The sequence below is a fragment of the Pterocles gutturalis genome, unplaced genomic scaffold (assembly GCF_000699245.1).
Source record: "Pterocles gutturalis isolate BGI_N339 unplaced genomic scaffold, ASM69924v1 scaffold39563, whole genome shotgun sequence".
NCBI classification, from domain to species: Eukaryota; Metazoa; Chordata; class Aves; order Pterocliformes; family Pteroclidae; genus Pterocles; species Pterocles gutturalis.
In genome coordinates, this window is record NW_010127054.1 from 6,087 (window position 1) to 21,555 (window position 15,469).

A 15,469-nucleotide genomic window follows, 5' to 3' on the forward strand; every position below is an offset into this window, starting at 1 on the left:
TAGATGTAAGCTGGAAGAAAAAGTTGAATCCAATAATTATAAGAGCTACTTCTAACAATAGGTACAGTACCTCTTTAAAAAGAGAAGTGAGAAGGAATGAGGTTCAGTTATTGGAAGAGCTGTGCCCCTGAAAACATGGTAAAACTTTGTGCTGAATATTCATGATGGTTTTGAGTTCTTGTTTACTATATACAGAAGCTAAATAATAGATTAAATAAACTGTTGACTTGCTTTCATTCTGAAAACCTTGAATGATGTATGTGGAGCTAGTGTATGGTAGTAGCTTGTATTTTCTGAGATTTGGTTAGCATGATTGAAGCATTATAGTTAATTAGACTGTTTGTTCAAGTCCAAAAGAGCTGTGAAATTGTAGCTGTTTCTTCAATGGTAGGTGTACATGTGCCACCAAATATAAGTTATGCACAAATCCGTTCTGCACTGCTGTGGGTCTTAAATATTGCATAAGCTTTTTATTGCTTTTACATCACTGATAGCCTCTCAGTTTTTTTCATGTATTCCACGTAACATGCTGTGGTTAATTTTTTTCTGTTTGTTGTTCTAAGTTGTTCTGGTGACTTGTCACCTCCATGTGACTAAAATTGTTGCTGAGGTGTCTTGCCTTCCTTCAAGCAATATTCTGGAGTCAAGAAAACAATTATTGAGAAATCTGTATGAAGAGAATACATCTTTTCTAGTTTTGGTGTGTTATTATGTTGTCTATTACCACATCACTTCTGAAGATGCTTGGGAATTAAAGCTAATGCTTAATTTCTAGTAATGTTATTTTGAAAGCTGAATGTTTTAAAGGTTCTGGTGTATAATAAGCATCTACCCTAATTACAAGCTCAATCAAAGATGGAAAGATGATGGCTGCACCATCAACATACAACTAAGATGTCTCAGGTCAATATTATTGTAGATACCTAGTCTTAGGTTTACCTCAGAGGGGTGGGGGGGGGGGAAATGTCGTGCCACCAAAGCTTCAGGATATATTTTAAAACAGTGGAATATATTGGACCTGTAATATATCATTTTCACTTTAATTCAGTTTTACATGGTTGCAGGCTCTATTTTCTTGCTTAGTTTATGAACTGCAAATAGTGGAAAAGACTAATCATTAAACTGGTATTTGAACAGAGTAATCTTTGGTTTTCATTGCCTGGTGTAATTGACAAACTCGGATTTATTTATTTTTTTAACAAAAGAATGAAAGTAGACTGGGTGCATCTAGGAAGTGTTCTGCTGATTGGTAGCTTTAAATTTCTATTTGGAAACAAGTGAGATAATCTTAATTTAGTTTTACTTGAATAAAAATATATTTAAACCATTTTAAGATTACTTGCCCAATAAATTATATGTCTGGTTTTTAGCTGGCTCTTATATGAAAAGCCTTTGGCTAATTAAGCATCTAAAATGGAACAAAATACACTGGTGTTTCAGTAATCTTTGTTAAACATTCAGGTCTTGTCTCTTTCTCCAATATGTAACAGGTCAATTTTGTTGGCGAATAGAGAAGGATGATGGCAGGCAATAACCAGCTTTGCATTCAACGTTGGACTACCAAGAGTGTGGCCAAGTGGCTGAAGGAAGAAGGCTTCTGTGAATATGTGGATGTTTTGTGCAATAGACACAGGCTAGATGGAATTACACTGCTGACACTTACTGAGTATGATTTACGATCCCCTCCTTTGGAAATCAAAGTCCTGGGGGATATCAAAAGGCTAATGTTGTCCATACGCAAACTACAAAAGCAACATATTGATGTCCTGGAAGAGCTGGGTTACAACAGCGATAGTCACATTGGCACAGTGTGCCCAAGTGTTGGTTCACTGCAGGGTACAGATTGGTTTTGCAATGGTGAAGTACCTCGGGACTATGATGGACCAGTTACTGACTTGAGTGGTGATCAGTACCAATATGCAAATGGAAAGAACAAACACTCTACCCGAAGACTGGACCCAGAGTATTGGAAGACAATTTTAAGTTGTATTTATGTCTTCATAGTGTTTGGGTTTACATCATTTGTTATGGTTATAGTACATGAGCGAGTACCTGACATGCAAACGTATCCACCTCTACCAGACATATTTCTAGATAGGTAAGAAATTTTCTTTTAAAGCAAAATAGTAACTTGATGGTTAAAGTATAGGCAGTCTTTTCTTCGTTCTCAAAGTTTCATATGCTCTTGTAGATGCCTCTACAAATAGTAATTAGAGTGTAGTAAACCCTTGTGCAGAGGTGGAAATTTGCATCATTTAGATGCAGAGATTTAGTCTTCTCAGGGGAAAATAAGTTGAGCTGTTGTTCTACCCAACTTATATTTAATTCTACATCTTTAGCTAATCACAAGTCAGGAATTAATTTGTTCATCCTCTCATTCTAGTAAAAAAGGTGACAGTCAGCTGACATAGATAAGCAGCCCTATGCTTTTTCTGAAATCTAGATGCTGCTGTGAAGCTTAACATGTCTTGATATAGCAAAACTTTTTATGAAGGAATATTTTGGTCTGCCGATGAGCAAGGAAATTGAAAGGGAATAACACTGATACTGTAGTTTTGCTGTCTCCACATTGGCAGCTTGTTGAAGATGGTTTAAGGAAACTCTGAAGTAGACTGAATACACCAGCATCTTTTTTATTCATAGAGTATCTGTGTACTGAAACAGTGTTGTGACTTATGCAGTACCTGCTCAATTTTTATCGAAGATATTCCGCTGGAGGCAGAAAAGAGACACAGCAGCAAAGGTGATACTCTAGTCATTGACTTAAAGATTTAATGGGGGATAAATGCTCCCTTTGGTGAAGTGCAGTTGCACCATGGAGAACTTTCTGCCTAGAGAGTTTTAAAAGACAAACTGTTTTAAGAGTTCAGTCTTTGTGGTCTTCTTAGTCCTGTCAGTAATTTCTGTTTTCATTGATGGTTTTCATGAAGTCAGTAGGAGTTTAATCCATTGAGTAGGTGTGCAGCATCCCCCATAAATTTAGATATAACTCAGCAAGGCTGGACCACGTCCAGCAGGGTGGAAGAGGGGAGAGAGAATGGGAGCTATGACATTACTGCATTTTGTTCCCAGGGCACTGCCATGGTATTCACTGGGCAGGAGGATGGGAGAGGTCAGAAAACAGCAGCTCACAAAACGATGTGAGGGGATTACTACAAAGCTAGCATTTGAGCGTGCTTTGCTACCCCTTTGTATCAGGTGAAACACAAAACTACAAGGAGCAGCTTCTCTTGAAATCTATCAGTCTGTATATGGTGAAATTGTGAAGTGGAAGTTGTCCCTGGTGCCATATGTGTGCAAGAAAGTCTTACATCTTTTGACAAGCAAAGCTAAAAGGTTTGCATATAGTGATTATCACTGAAATCTAACTTTGAAAACAATTTATATTTTTTATAACACTTTTCAGTGCAGTTCTGCTTCATTACAAGTATTTAGGGTTTTAGGCTTTGCAGCATTTCATTAATTGTGTTGACATGGCATTCTTATAAGCATAAGCAGCATAATTGACACAGTGCAAGTTTGTGTCAGAATGAAAAGGTTCTTGGGAAACAATGGTAGAGGAACACATCCTGTTAGTAAATCACATGTATAAATTAGGAGGACAAAGATTTTCTTTGTCTTACTGAATTCTGTGTAAGTGTCTGCTGAAAATACATTATTAGGAAGGAGATAATGTAATTAAAAATTAATTCAAATGCTATGTCTTTCAGTCTAACAAAATAATTCTTGCTTGTAGTTTAAACTATTGTCAGATTAATGCAAGTTCATTTTGTAGTTAGAACTTTATATGCCTTTATTCTCAATACTGAGACTAGAAAGAAAAATTAAGCCTTTGTATTATAAGTTAACTTTCTTCCTTCATCCTTTTTTTAGTGTCCCTAGGATACCATGGGCTTTTGCTATGACTGAAGTATGTGGCGTAATTCTTTGCTACATTTGGCTGTTGGTTCTTCTGCTTCACAAACACAGGTACAGTATAGAAAATTCAAATTAACTGTCACTTTGATTCAGGGAAAGGACTATAATATGTGTGTTTAAGACTTTCCATTCAGTGAGAATCTTGTAAGCTTCTAATATGTCCCTGTTAAAATGGATTAGGGAGGGTTTAGTCAAGAATGGTTATTGGTAAATCTTACAAAGGAGCAATCTGAATTTACTTTTCTCCTGGAGTTGTATGTAATTTCCTTCAGAATGTGTTTATTTCAGAGAGTTGTCAGTATATACTCTCATGCTGTAACAAATCTGTATATAAGAATATCCTGCGAGAATGAAATTCCACAGGACGACTGAGCTAGCCTAGCAGCATGCTGTCACTGAAGGGTAGAAAACCTGTTTGTGTGCATGCGTATTTTAAGTTAAATTTCTACCAGTTTGTTGGTTTTAATCAGTTTGCCAACAGAAGTTAGGAGTGACAAAGCTAGTACAAATGTAGCTGCAGAAGACTGGAGCTGTACCCTTTGGTGACACTAAGCTTGCTACAGTGTCTTACCCTGTCAGTTGGAAACATACCTTTACTGTAATGCTTTAAAAAAAAGTGTTTTTTTTTTACTGTGAAACTTGCAGCAATGATGAAGGGACTTCATGGGACAAAGTTGGGGTGCGGGCAAATGTTTTTGTCGTAACTTTCTTGATTTAAAAATACAATACACTAGTATTCTTGCAATTAGTTCCTATGTACTTTTCCCAGGTCTATACTTCTGCGAAGGCTGTGCAGCCTCATGGGGACAGTATTCTTATTACGCTGCATTACAATGTTTGTTACCTCACTCTCTGTGCCAGGCCAGCACTTGCAGTGTACTGGAAAGGTAAAAATTTAAAGTGCTTTAACTTATTTTTCCTGCTTCCTCTTTAATTTTTTTTTTTTAATTTTATTTAAGGTATGATGGAGATTGTTGTGACCATAATGTTAGATGTGTGTTTGTAAGAACAGTGTTGTTCCCCTCCACGCCCCTTCATTAATTGCTATTATGCAGGAAAGCATCCCTAGGGGTCTTAGAAGCACTTGCCCCTTTGGAGAGGAGATATTTGCTTGAGGAACGGTGTTCAGAATATTTCACAATGTGAACCGGAGAGAATACATCAGAACTTTCTGACTTCGTGAAGAAAGGTTGAAAGTGAAGTAATCACTTCTTTGTCTTGTTGGATACATGGTTTTGAAAAGAAAAAAAAAAACAAACCCAAACCACCCTACTGTTATTCTGCCACTTCTAGTAAGGGATATTCCATAGAACATGGGATTTTATAGTTTTATCCTAACTTTTAGTTAGAAGAGGTGTGAGATGAATATATTGGAAACTTGACAGTGACACATTAGGAGGTTGAATACATACAAAAAAGGTGTCAGACTGTATGTAAATCACTTGCAACAAAATACTTGCTCTAAATTCCAGTATTCATTGGAGGTATGATGAATACAATTAGTAATTGTAGTTACTAATGTGACTCACAGCCACAGCAAAATTCAAAGATGTGCTAACCTGCATTTTAATAGAACACCCAACATGATAAACGGTATTAAACATACACAATGCTATACAGCTAACTTTAAGGACGTACTGTTTGGGCTGGGGGTTGGAACTTACTAAAGGTTATTGTCACTGTCTTTTAGTTGTATGGCAATGTTTGGGCAAAACTACAGCGGGCGTTTGCAATATGGAGTGGCTTTGGAATGACTCTGACTGGAGTACATACCTGTGGAGATTATATGTTCAGTGGCCACACTGTTGTCCTGACCATGCTCAACTTCTTTGTCACAGAATGTAAGTACAGAGTGTCAATACTTCAGTGTTCTTAAGTGTTAAGAATATATACTGCTTGCTGTCAACCAAGGGTGCGAGAGTGTAAATACTTGAACGTCCTTAAGTATTAACAATATTTGCTGCTTGACCTCCTCAAAAAGTTCAGTGTGTTAACATTAAAGCAAACCAATATAAATTCAGATTGCTGTGCTCTTTCTCAAGTTTGTGAGAGTTCATGTGCAGGCAGGAAAGGAGCAGCACCACCTAGATTAATGGAAGGATGAATAGGGTACATTGTAAAGAACATGTGAGCCAAGAAAATTAGAAAGGCTTTCTAGCTTGCTACTGGGAGAATACTAGGGAAGATATTTTTGATTTTCTTTTCCTGTACACTTCCGTAGTTATCTACCACTGACCTCATCAGGCAAAATACCCAGCTAGGTGGCTGTATATTTAGTATAATCTATAAAGCCAAAATACCAAACCTCATGATGATTGGGAATATGTGAAACAATACCACTCTTCTGTAAATACAGAGTGAATTGATACATTATATAGCAAGTGATGCATCCAGAGGGACCTTGACAGGCTTGAGGGGTGGGCCAGTGCAAACCTCATTAAATTTAACAAGGCCAAGTGCAAGGTCCTGCACGTGGGTCGAGGCAATCCCAAGCACAAATACAGGCTGGGTGGAGAGTGGATAGAGAGCAGCCCTGAGGAGAAGGACTTGGGGGTATTGGTGGATGAGAAGCTAAACATGAGCCGGCAGTGTGCACTTGCAGCCCAGAAAGCCAGTTGTGTCCTGGGCTGCATCAAAAGAAGCATTAGCAGCAGGTCGAGGGAGGTGATTCTCCCCCTCTACTCTGCTCTCATGAAACCCCACCCAGAGTACTGTGTTCAGATGTGGGGCCCCCAACATAAAAAAGACATGGACCTGTTGGAGAGAGTCCAGAGGAGAGCCACTAAATTAATCAGAGGGCTGGAGCACCTCCCCTGTGAGGACAGGTGGAAAGAGTTGGGGTTGTTCATCCTGGAGAAGAGAAGGCTCCCAGGAGACTTAATAGCAGCCTTCCAGTACCTGAAGGGGGCCCACAGGAGAGATGGGGAGGCACTCTTGATCAGGGAGTGTAGTGAGAGGACAAGGGGTAATGGGTATAAGCTAGAGGGTAAATAAGAGGGTAAATTTAGACTAGACATTAGGAAGAAATTTTTCACTGTGAGGGTGGTGAGGCACTGGAACAGGTTGCCCAGGGAAGCTGTGGATGCCCCATCCCTGGAGGTGTTCAAGGCCAGGCTGGATGAGGCTTTGAGCAACCTGGTCTAGTGGAGGGTGTCCCTGCCCATGGCAGGGGGGTTGGAACTCTATGATCTTTAAGGTCTCTTCCAAGCCAAACCATTCTATGATTCTGTGATAAGCTAAGATAATTAGTTTGAGTTCACCTGTGATGGAATGACTGCAATAACAGTAATGTATGCTTTATGACCTTTTTCCCCGTACAACATGGAAAATGCATGATTCTCATTAAAAGAAGTTGGTTGAACAAAGAATTCTGCTTTGTATGGTCCTAAACCATTTTAGGATGCTCTGTTAATCCAGAAACGCATAATAGCTGTATTTATTTCCAGATGAAGACAGAGTAACTTCATCACATTTTTGGATTAAAAATCTGTATGAAAACTTGTGATATCTAGGCCTGGATTTTGTGATGACCCAGATTTTTGAGACATTCAAGGTTAGTCACTTTCTGTTTTCTCCTAGATACACCGAGGAGCTGGAACTTCTTGCACACTTTGTCCTGGGTCCTGAATCTTTTTGGAATCTTCTTCATTTTGGCTGCACATGAACATTATTCTATAGATGTCTTCATTGCCTTTTACATCACTACAAGACTCTTTCTGTATTACCATACACTGGCTAATACTAGGGCATATCAACAGAGTAGGAGAGCAAGGATCTGGTTTCCGATGTTTTCCTTTTTTGAATGCAATGTTAATGGTACTGTTCCCAATGAGTATTGCTGGCCCTTTTCAAAACCCACTATACTGAAGAGATTGATTGGCTGAAGAGTGTGTGGGTCAATTCAGATTTCTGTGAAGTGTTATGACTAAGATCCTACATGGCTAGCTGGGGGGCATGTAAAGTAACATCTTTCACTCCATGATGTCCTCCTCCTTGTCTTGTTTTTTAGATTCTTAACCATAAAATGGGATTCCCATACTTCATAGGAATGTGTTTTGTTTTCTTGTTGCTAAAATAGAAAACAATGCAGGAACCAGTGAAGACTCAGTGAACCGTGAATAGGAACCAGAATAGTGTTACCCTTTAGTAAGGTTCTATGTGAATGTTTAAGTAACTTTAACCTCAAATATGTGCTTGTACTGAATATACCCTTTACAGGTCCAAATAATCTCCGTTATCTGACATGCCAGCCTTTACATATACTGACTAAAAAATTAGAACTTGATGAAGAGTTTCTTTTCAAGGAGTCATAAATGTAATTTTCAAAACAAACTCTGTGTATACTTAAAGATTGAGGAGTACTGTGTCATAATGAGGAAAGCAGTATAGTTCCTTGCTAAAAGGGTCTCCTAACTGTTACGTAACAAGTCTTAGAATATAACTGACAGTATAAATGGTCCACATACAGGTTGCAAAATTTGAAAGTCTGCCTTGGGTCTATGCAGTGATGATTTTTTTTTTAATGAGAACTTACTTAGTCTAGTCTATCAGTTGTCTATGTGGTTGTTCTAGCACTTGACAGTTTTCCCTTTTGTGTTTAAATAAATGAGTTAAAGTAAATGCTACATCCACTGAAAGTGAAGTTAATTTAGCTTTAATGAGTTTAAACCCACAAAATAACTTCTGTGTGGTTTTAATTGGTTTGTACCCAAACCTGTGCATGCTTTTTAGGAGCAACTCTTTGATATTGGAAAAAACAGATCAGTTATCTTCATATATCTTGCTGTCCCATAGATGGATGGGGAAAATGCATGTAGTAACTCTTTCAGGAAAAGAAATAATAATGAGTATTGGAAATAGTGCTCATATTGATGTATGTTTTAGCACTCTGGTGTCAACAATATGGTGGATATCTCTGGATATATATATGCAGTATATTTGTTTATATATATATAAACAAACACAGTATATATTCTTCTAACAGTTATTAAAAGAGACTTGTTCTTAAATGAAATTGCTCATTTACTACACTGAAAGATAAAAGTATCATAAGCAGTTGAGTTTTGATTGTCTCAAAAAAACCCAAAACAAACCCACAACCAAACACCTGCAAAAACCCCAAACCAACACTCCGAGTCCATGATTCGCAAGCAGGGGTCACACGGTTGGTGATCTCTTATGCAGAGCTTAGTGCAGGGACAAATCTAATGTTGGCTGTGGAGATCTGAAATTAGATTTATGCTAAATGAAAACTGATAGGTAAAAGGTACAAATCATAAAAATGGTGTAGACCTTTTAATTTGGTTATTGCAATTTCAGAATAGGTGGTATGTGCAAAAGGTAGTGTAAGTCAGCCTTGGAAAGTTACATGAAGCATTTCCAGCTTGGTACAAGCTGACCTAATAGCCACAGTGTACTTCAGTTTGCATGGAAAAAAATCCCTTTGGAATTTTGCAAGACAGTTTTGTATTTGGAGGTTTGTAACCTACTGTGGGCTGCTCCTGGCTGTACTGTGTTTTATAAACCAGGATTGTACTAACTTGACTATCTCAGCTCTCTGTAGTATGTTACTTTTATAACTTAATTTAGCTCCTATTCCACAGAGGAATTGTGTGTCTTAGAGTATCTCTGCCATCTGTATTGAGGACACATACACTGTACTATTCTGCAGACTTTTATATTTGTAACATTCCGATTTTTTAGCAAAATTGCAGGTATAATACTATGTTGTTCTGTAAGCCATAGCCTAATGGCTCTTGTCATCCAAATTGGGGGAGTATGCTTACACTTAAGGAAAAAAAGGAGAAAATATTTTGAAAGATTTAAAGACTTTTAATTTGCTGTTCTTCTGATTCCAGAAAGACAATTTGAACATTCCTTTTGAGACTTTATAATCAAAGAGCTCTATTTGCTAACTTACATTTTGGCTTTGCAATGCACACGCAGTTATGAATGGTATTTTTTTTAACTCTAGGAAACATCTGTTCTCAGGATGTGCCGGACTGTGTTCCGAGTTATAACATGCGAAGAGGTATGCAATTAAACTGCAAAGCTGATGATTCTGAAGAGAGCCATGTCAGTGCTAACTGGCATAGATAGCTGTGTCTAAACTGAAAAATTATTTTGCAACTTAGACGTGTAGGAAAATTTTCAAGTACAGCCCAGTTTAACAATGTTTACATGAAGTAAAGCTATCATTTCAGTACTGTTTTTTTAAATGAAGTTCATATACTTTGAAACATAAGGCTTCTCTCTTTGTTCTAATTTAATTTTTCAAATTCTGTTAAGTAAATCCATGTTAAATCAGTATTGCCTATCAATGTTTTTTAAAAGAAACTTGTTCTTTTGTGCTGTTCCCTTGATGCTAAATAACTGAGTCCAAGATAAATAATATACAGTTTATTTTTGTGAGCACTGAAGTGATTTAAACCGTTGTCAGGATAATTGTCCTCTTCTATTCTGGAAGTTAATTTTGTCTGTCTATAAACATGCAAGAAAGTGAAATTGATAGAAGACAGAAGAATCTGATCTCGCATGCAAAAGAGCACAGGTCAGTCTGTAAAGTCGGTAAAATAAGCTTTATTGTTAATTAGATGGAAACAAGTTGCAAGTAACTGACAGGCTTAAAATTCTGAACGTCCTTTTTAAAAAGTCAGTGTTTTAAAAGCATTTACTGCTTCTCTGCTGCTGACAAGCACTTTTAAGTACAGGCAGCAGAGCATCATTGGGCCTTGGATTTAATGTTAAGTATGTTCAGGGTTGTCCTTTTCCCTTATGTTCATGCACCAGTCTTTTTGTGGTCCTTTAACTTGCTGCACCTATTTTGTGCAAAGTTGTGTTTGGTGGTCTATGGGAGCACACATAAACTGAATTTGGTGTAATTAATTTATTACTCTGTTATGTCAGCAAGTGCAAGTGTCTAACAACATTAGTACTACAAAGTGCACAAACTAATCAAGTAGAAAAGTCTTAGCTGAATAACTGGGTATACAAAAGAATGGGAGGGTCACATTTTTTTGATAGCTTAGCAAATCTAGTAATATTTGAAACTTGATAAGTCTTGAGCTCTGCCTTATTATCATCAGTTTGGGCATATGTATGCACATACCTGAAAATGATAGACACATAAGGCAGTCCCCCCTCTTTTTTTTTTTTTTTTTTTCCTGGTTGTACCTTATGACATAGCTTCTTATAATACCTTTCCTAAACTTTTTCCCTTCAGTTTTTCCTTTCTGGAAGATCCCTTAAACAAGTGGTTTTATGACATTACACCTGCATACAGAAATTGGACTTTCATAGATGTGTGTTTTAGCAAACTCTGATGACACTGACAAAGCTTATGGAAGGATCTTTAAGCATGGTTCCTCCAATTGTTCTTGAATAATGATATAGAAAGCTTCTATATATGTTAATTATCTTTGTGTCCTCTGGCGAACAAGATGACACTTTGGTACAGAAATACAGATAGTCATTGAAGTATTTAAATGTCCAAGACTAGCAAAAATTGGATCCTGTAAGCATACTGCTTGTGATGAAGCAAATTATATGCTTAACTTTAAGCAAATCACTAAATACTGACTTCAGTGAGAGTTAGCATTCTAGTTTAAGCATTTTCTTGGATAAGGCCAAGTGCATGTTGTGCATGGTATACTGCAACAGTAATGGGAATATGTAATGTCACTTTCTTTTTAGTTTTCCCTTATTTCCTTTCCCCCCCCCCCCATCTACTATAGAAGAAAACATTCCATCAGAATTTTAAAGGCATAACTATTTAACTGGGTTCTGAAATAATAAATCTGGAAAAAAAAAAGTATTAAAATACAACCTTGATAGTTAGGTTCCTTTAAGAAGCAAGAGTCAGTTAAATCATTTGGAAAAAAAAGTTCTTTTTTGATGCGAGCGTGTTAAATTGTTAAATAAGATTATTTAGAAGTATTTAAACCTTTCAATGAGGATAAAAGCATGGGTTCCTATAATATTTTCTGTACAGCTGTGCCTCATATAGTGCCAAAAAAGAGTACTGAAGGGAAAAAAAAGGGAGTGTTTGAACTCAGTCAAGTCTTTTGCAACAGTTCTTATCTCCTTGGGTTTTTTTAACCAGTGCTTGCATACTTTAGTGCCACACTTCTTTGTTACTATTTAGCAATTTTTTTGATGTATGAAATTCCACTAGGTTTTCAAGCACCAAAACTAATGTGGAGCTGAGTTTTATCATTAAATACACATTTGAAGAAATAGCAGATGTCTTAGGAAAAAAAATGTAGGTTGTGTGAACCTGGAGTATAACAAAATTAACCTATAACAGCTGTGATAATGATAGTTTTTAATCCAGTCCATGTAGTTTTTACTGAAGAGAATTTGCAGTGATCTGCGGACAGTATTGATTTTTCTGGATTTTTTGAATGATGGAGGATACTTTTCTAGAAACTGGACCTGTAACTACAAAAAAACATCATAGTCTTGTCAAGATGGAAGTCCATTTGTCAGAAGTCCTAGCAGTGAGACAGCCTACCCTCTGAATTGTTTTGCACATGTATACTTTATTAATCGAGGGTTAATTGGTAGATCACTGATTCATACAGATTCATATTGTCACTATTCTAGTTGAAACAGTATTTCTAGGGGGAAGAAAAAGTCCTTTGGAGTGAACCTGCTAATGTCTGGTTCATTGTATGAAGAAAAATTAGCCAAAAAACCGTACAGCCCCAAATAAACACTGTATAGTATTGTGAACACTGAACTTTCCGTATAGCAGTATCCTGCATACTTAGTATTTGTATCTTAAGAAATTTGCAGTGAGTATTAACGTACGTGATTCAGTGACGTGCACATTTTTAATAGGTGTGTAAGAACTTAGGATGATAAATGTGGAGCACAATAACCTGACCTTTTAGCCCAGTGACTGTGTAGATAGAAAGACTAACTATAACTTAGTTTTGCTCTTTCAGTTCAGTTATGTCAAATATGAGGAATTTGTCAAATGTGAGAAACCACAAACTGCATTGTACATGAACATAAGTAGAAACATGACTTTTCACTCTGAACAGTTAATTCAGTTTTGTTCTGACAGAGAAAATAGTATTACCTAATGGCTAAGAAGTGTGCTAATGGAGTTTAAAGTGAGTACTGTAAATAAGTAATATTGTTTTGATTCTAAACTCAGATTGAATTAATATATTGTTTTATATCTTTGTTGTATTAAGACATATTTAAAAGTACTAAAATAAAATATTTGAAAGATGATGAATGTTTGATTTATTTTATATGTAAAATTATGGCTCCTTATCTCTGTTAGCGTTGTGACCATAAAAGTATACCTGAGTAATCTAGGTTTTAGAGCTGGTTTTCCCCAAAGCTCTGTTTCACTGGTGTGAAACTGCATAATGCATAAAGCAGTGTGCCTAGTGGTTTTGCCAGTTGTAAATTATTTTGGCAAATTGCTTAAATATTTTTGTTATTAAAAAGTTAGAACACGTGTTCCATCTTGTAAGATCTCAGTTAAGTATGACAAGAGGGCTTTCAATGATTCTTCAACTGAAGTAACTTTAATATCTCTAGGTATTGGTAATGAATAGCATTACAGTAAATCAACAGTCTATAAAAACTGTTGGAAAACTTGTGAAAGAGTAAAGTTAACTTCTGAAAACTTACTCTTCTAATAGATTTGTATGTTAGGCTTGTTGTTACTTTCAGTCACATATTTCAATCATCTGGTACGTGTACCCATTCCTATGGAGAAACTTAAAACTGTATACCAGGTACACTGCGTGCCCTGGAGTTGTACATTCATACTTGTAAATGGTAATTTTCAAATATATTTTGTGACCTTAATCCAGCTAAAACATTCCCCAATTAGTGTGAGCCAAGTAAACGTAACGTACTGAACCGAAGGAAAGTTTTTTCATTTACCTCCCTCTGAATTGGAAAATCTTAATCAATCTGCCCTCTTGCAGGCTGCATTAAATAAGCAAGAGGAGACAGCAGAGGATGAGGGAGAGTGATTTGCAATGGGCTCTGCTAAATGTAGGCCTTGCTAAAGGCCTCTGGCCATTCCTGGGATGACTCCTTCACAAAGATGGTCTTTCACAAAGGTGGAGTTCTGCTTGGTTGTTCTCTTAATTGGGCTGTTTCTCCAAGCTGTAGGTTGCAGTGATTGAAAACCAGAGCTTTAGCAGAAGGCTGGTGTCTGCTTCTGGCCAGCTGGCAACATGAAAGGCCACTCGCGTGCCGTCTCTGTCTCAGCACGGCAGAGATGCTGCCTCCACGCTTGTCTCACTCCACTACAGTGGATGGTCCAGAGAGCTTTTTTGTGGTTCCCAAAAAGGAGCACTGGCTAGATGGAGTCAGCCAATGAGTCAGGGAACAATACAACACAATTTTATTTACCTCAGCAACTGTGAAAACATCACGAATCAACTCCTCAGAGTCAAGCACCAAATCACACTTATCATACAACTGATACCACGTATCCATTAAGGCAGCACCAAATAACGCTCTGTCATTATTTGAAGGCAAAAATCAGACAGAAGACAGAGTAAGAAAGAGTTGAAAAGTAAGAAAGCGGGGCAGAAAGAGACAGACAGACAAACACAGAGACAGAGAACATCACCAGTCCCTTGTTTCAGCAGAAATCTTGGTTTCAGGCAGAAACTCCTTCAGTGGTGGGGGGTGATGGGTCGACAGGGAGTACAGTTCGTGCTCACCTTTTATGTGTTTCCAGGACCACCCGTGTGGGGGGGACTGCATCCAGGTTACATTCCAGGTTGAGCTTTGGGGGGTGCAACAGCCCTGCATCCAGGTTAGCTTCCGGGGGTGGGCAGCTGGTTCTCCACCGGGGAGACTACTCCAGCGCCCAGCAGCCATGCAGCACCTGAACAAGTGTGCCCACCACTCAAATCATTAACAACTCGCTAATGTTCATTCACAAAAGAACTTTTCTTCCAACATGCTCTGCCCTGTTGGTAGACATGGTGGCACCTCTTCTTTAGAAATATTCTGCCCGAATGCTCTGCCCATTGTTTGAAATGTAAACATGGATAAACAACATCATCTGGGAGGGCATGGGTAGGGGTCCATAAACATATTATGTTGAGAAAACCCCCACATAGGGCCAAATGCGAATTTAGTTTTCAATACTGTTCTTTGTTTCAGGTCTTAAGAGGAGGCCCTGGTCCCCAGTCTCCAGAGGTGTAAGATGTGGGAATTTAAACCCAGTTGCATCCTGGGGCAGTAGGTCATTGGGCTGCAGATCCCTTGTATCTCAAACTCCAGTCTAACAGCTGAAGAGCTTTTAGAATTCATCCTCAGACAGGTAAGAAAGATGCTAGCTTAGGAAGGGGGCTTCCTTACCTCCCTTGGTAAGAAATGAGGGAGCTTAACGAGAGTGCACTGACAAAGTCATCAGTGTTTCTGAGGGCATTTATGAGAAAAAGAAGAAAGGTAGTTTGGGTTCCTTAATTGAGTGTGATGACTTTCTTAAACATTCAATCTTAATGTTGAGTGAAATCCAGTGTTCTTGAAAAATTTTCTTCTTTTTAGGTCACTAAGAGGA

The 15,469-nt window shown here is 37.7% G+C and overlaps 1 protein-coding gene across 1 annotated transcript; it reads left to right on the plus strand.

Moving 5' to 3' along the window:
- The first annotated feature begins 1,517 nt into the window (after positions 1-1,517).
- On the plus strand, positions 1,518-7,802 carry SAMD8 (sterile alpha motif domain containing 8). The gene is made up of 5 exons (XM_010079168.1): positions 1,518-2,098; positions 3,874-3,969; positions 4,688-4,805; positions 5,609-5,759; positions 7,498-7,802. The coding sequence occupies exons 1-5, from the start codon at positions 1,518-1,520 to the stop codon at positions 7,800-7,802; spliced, it is 1,251 nt and encodes a 416-aa protein (XP_010077470.1).
- Positions 7,803-15,469: the final 7,667 nt, after the last annotated feature.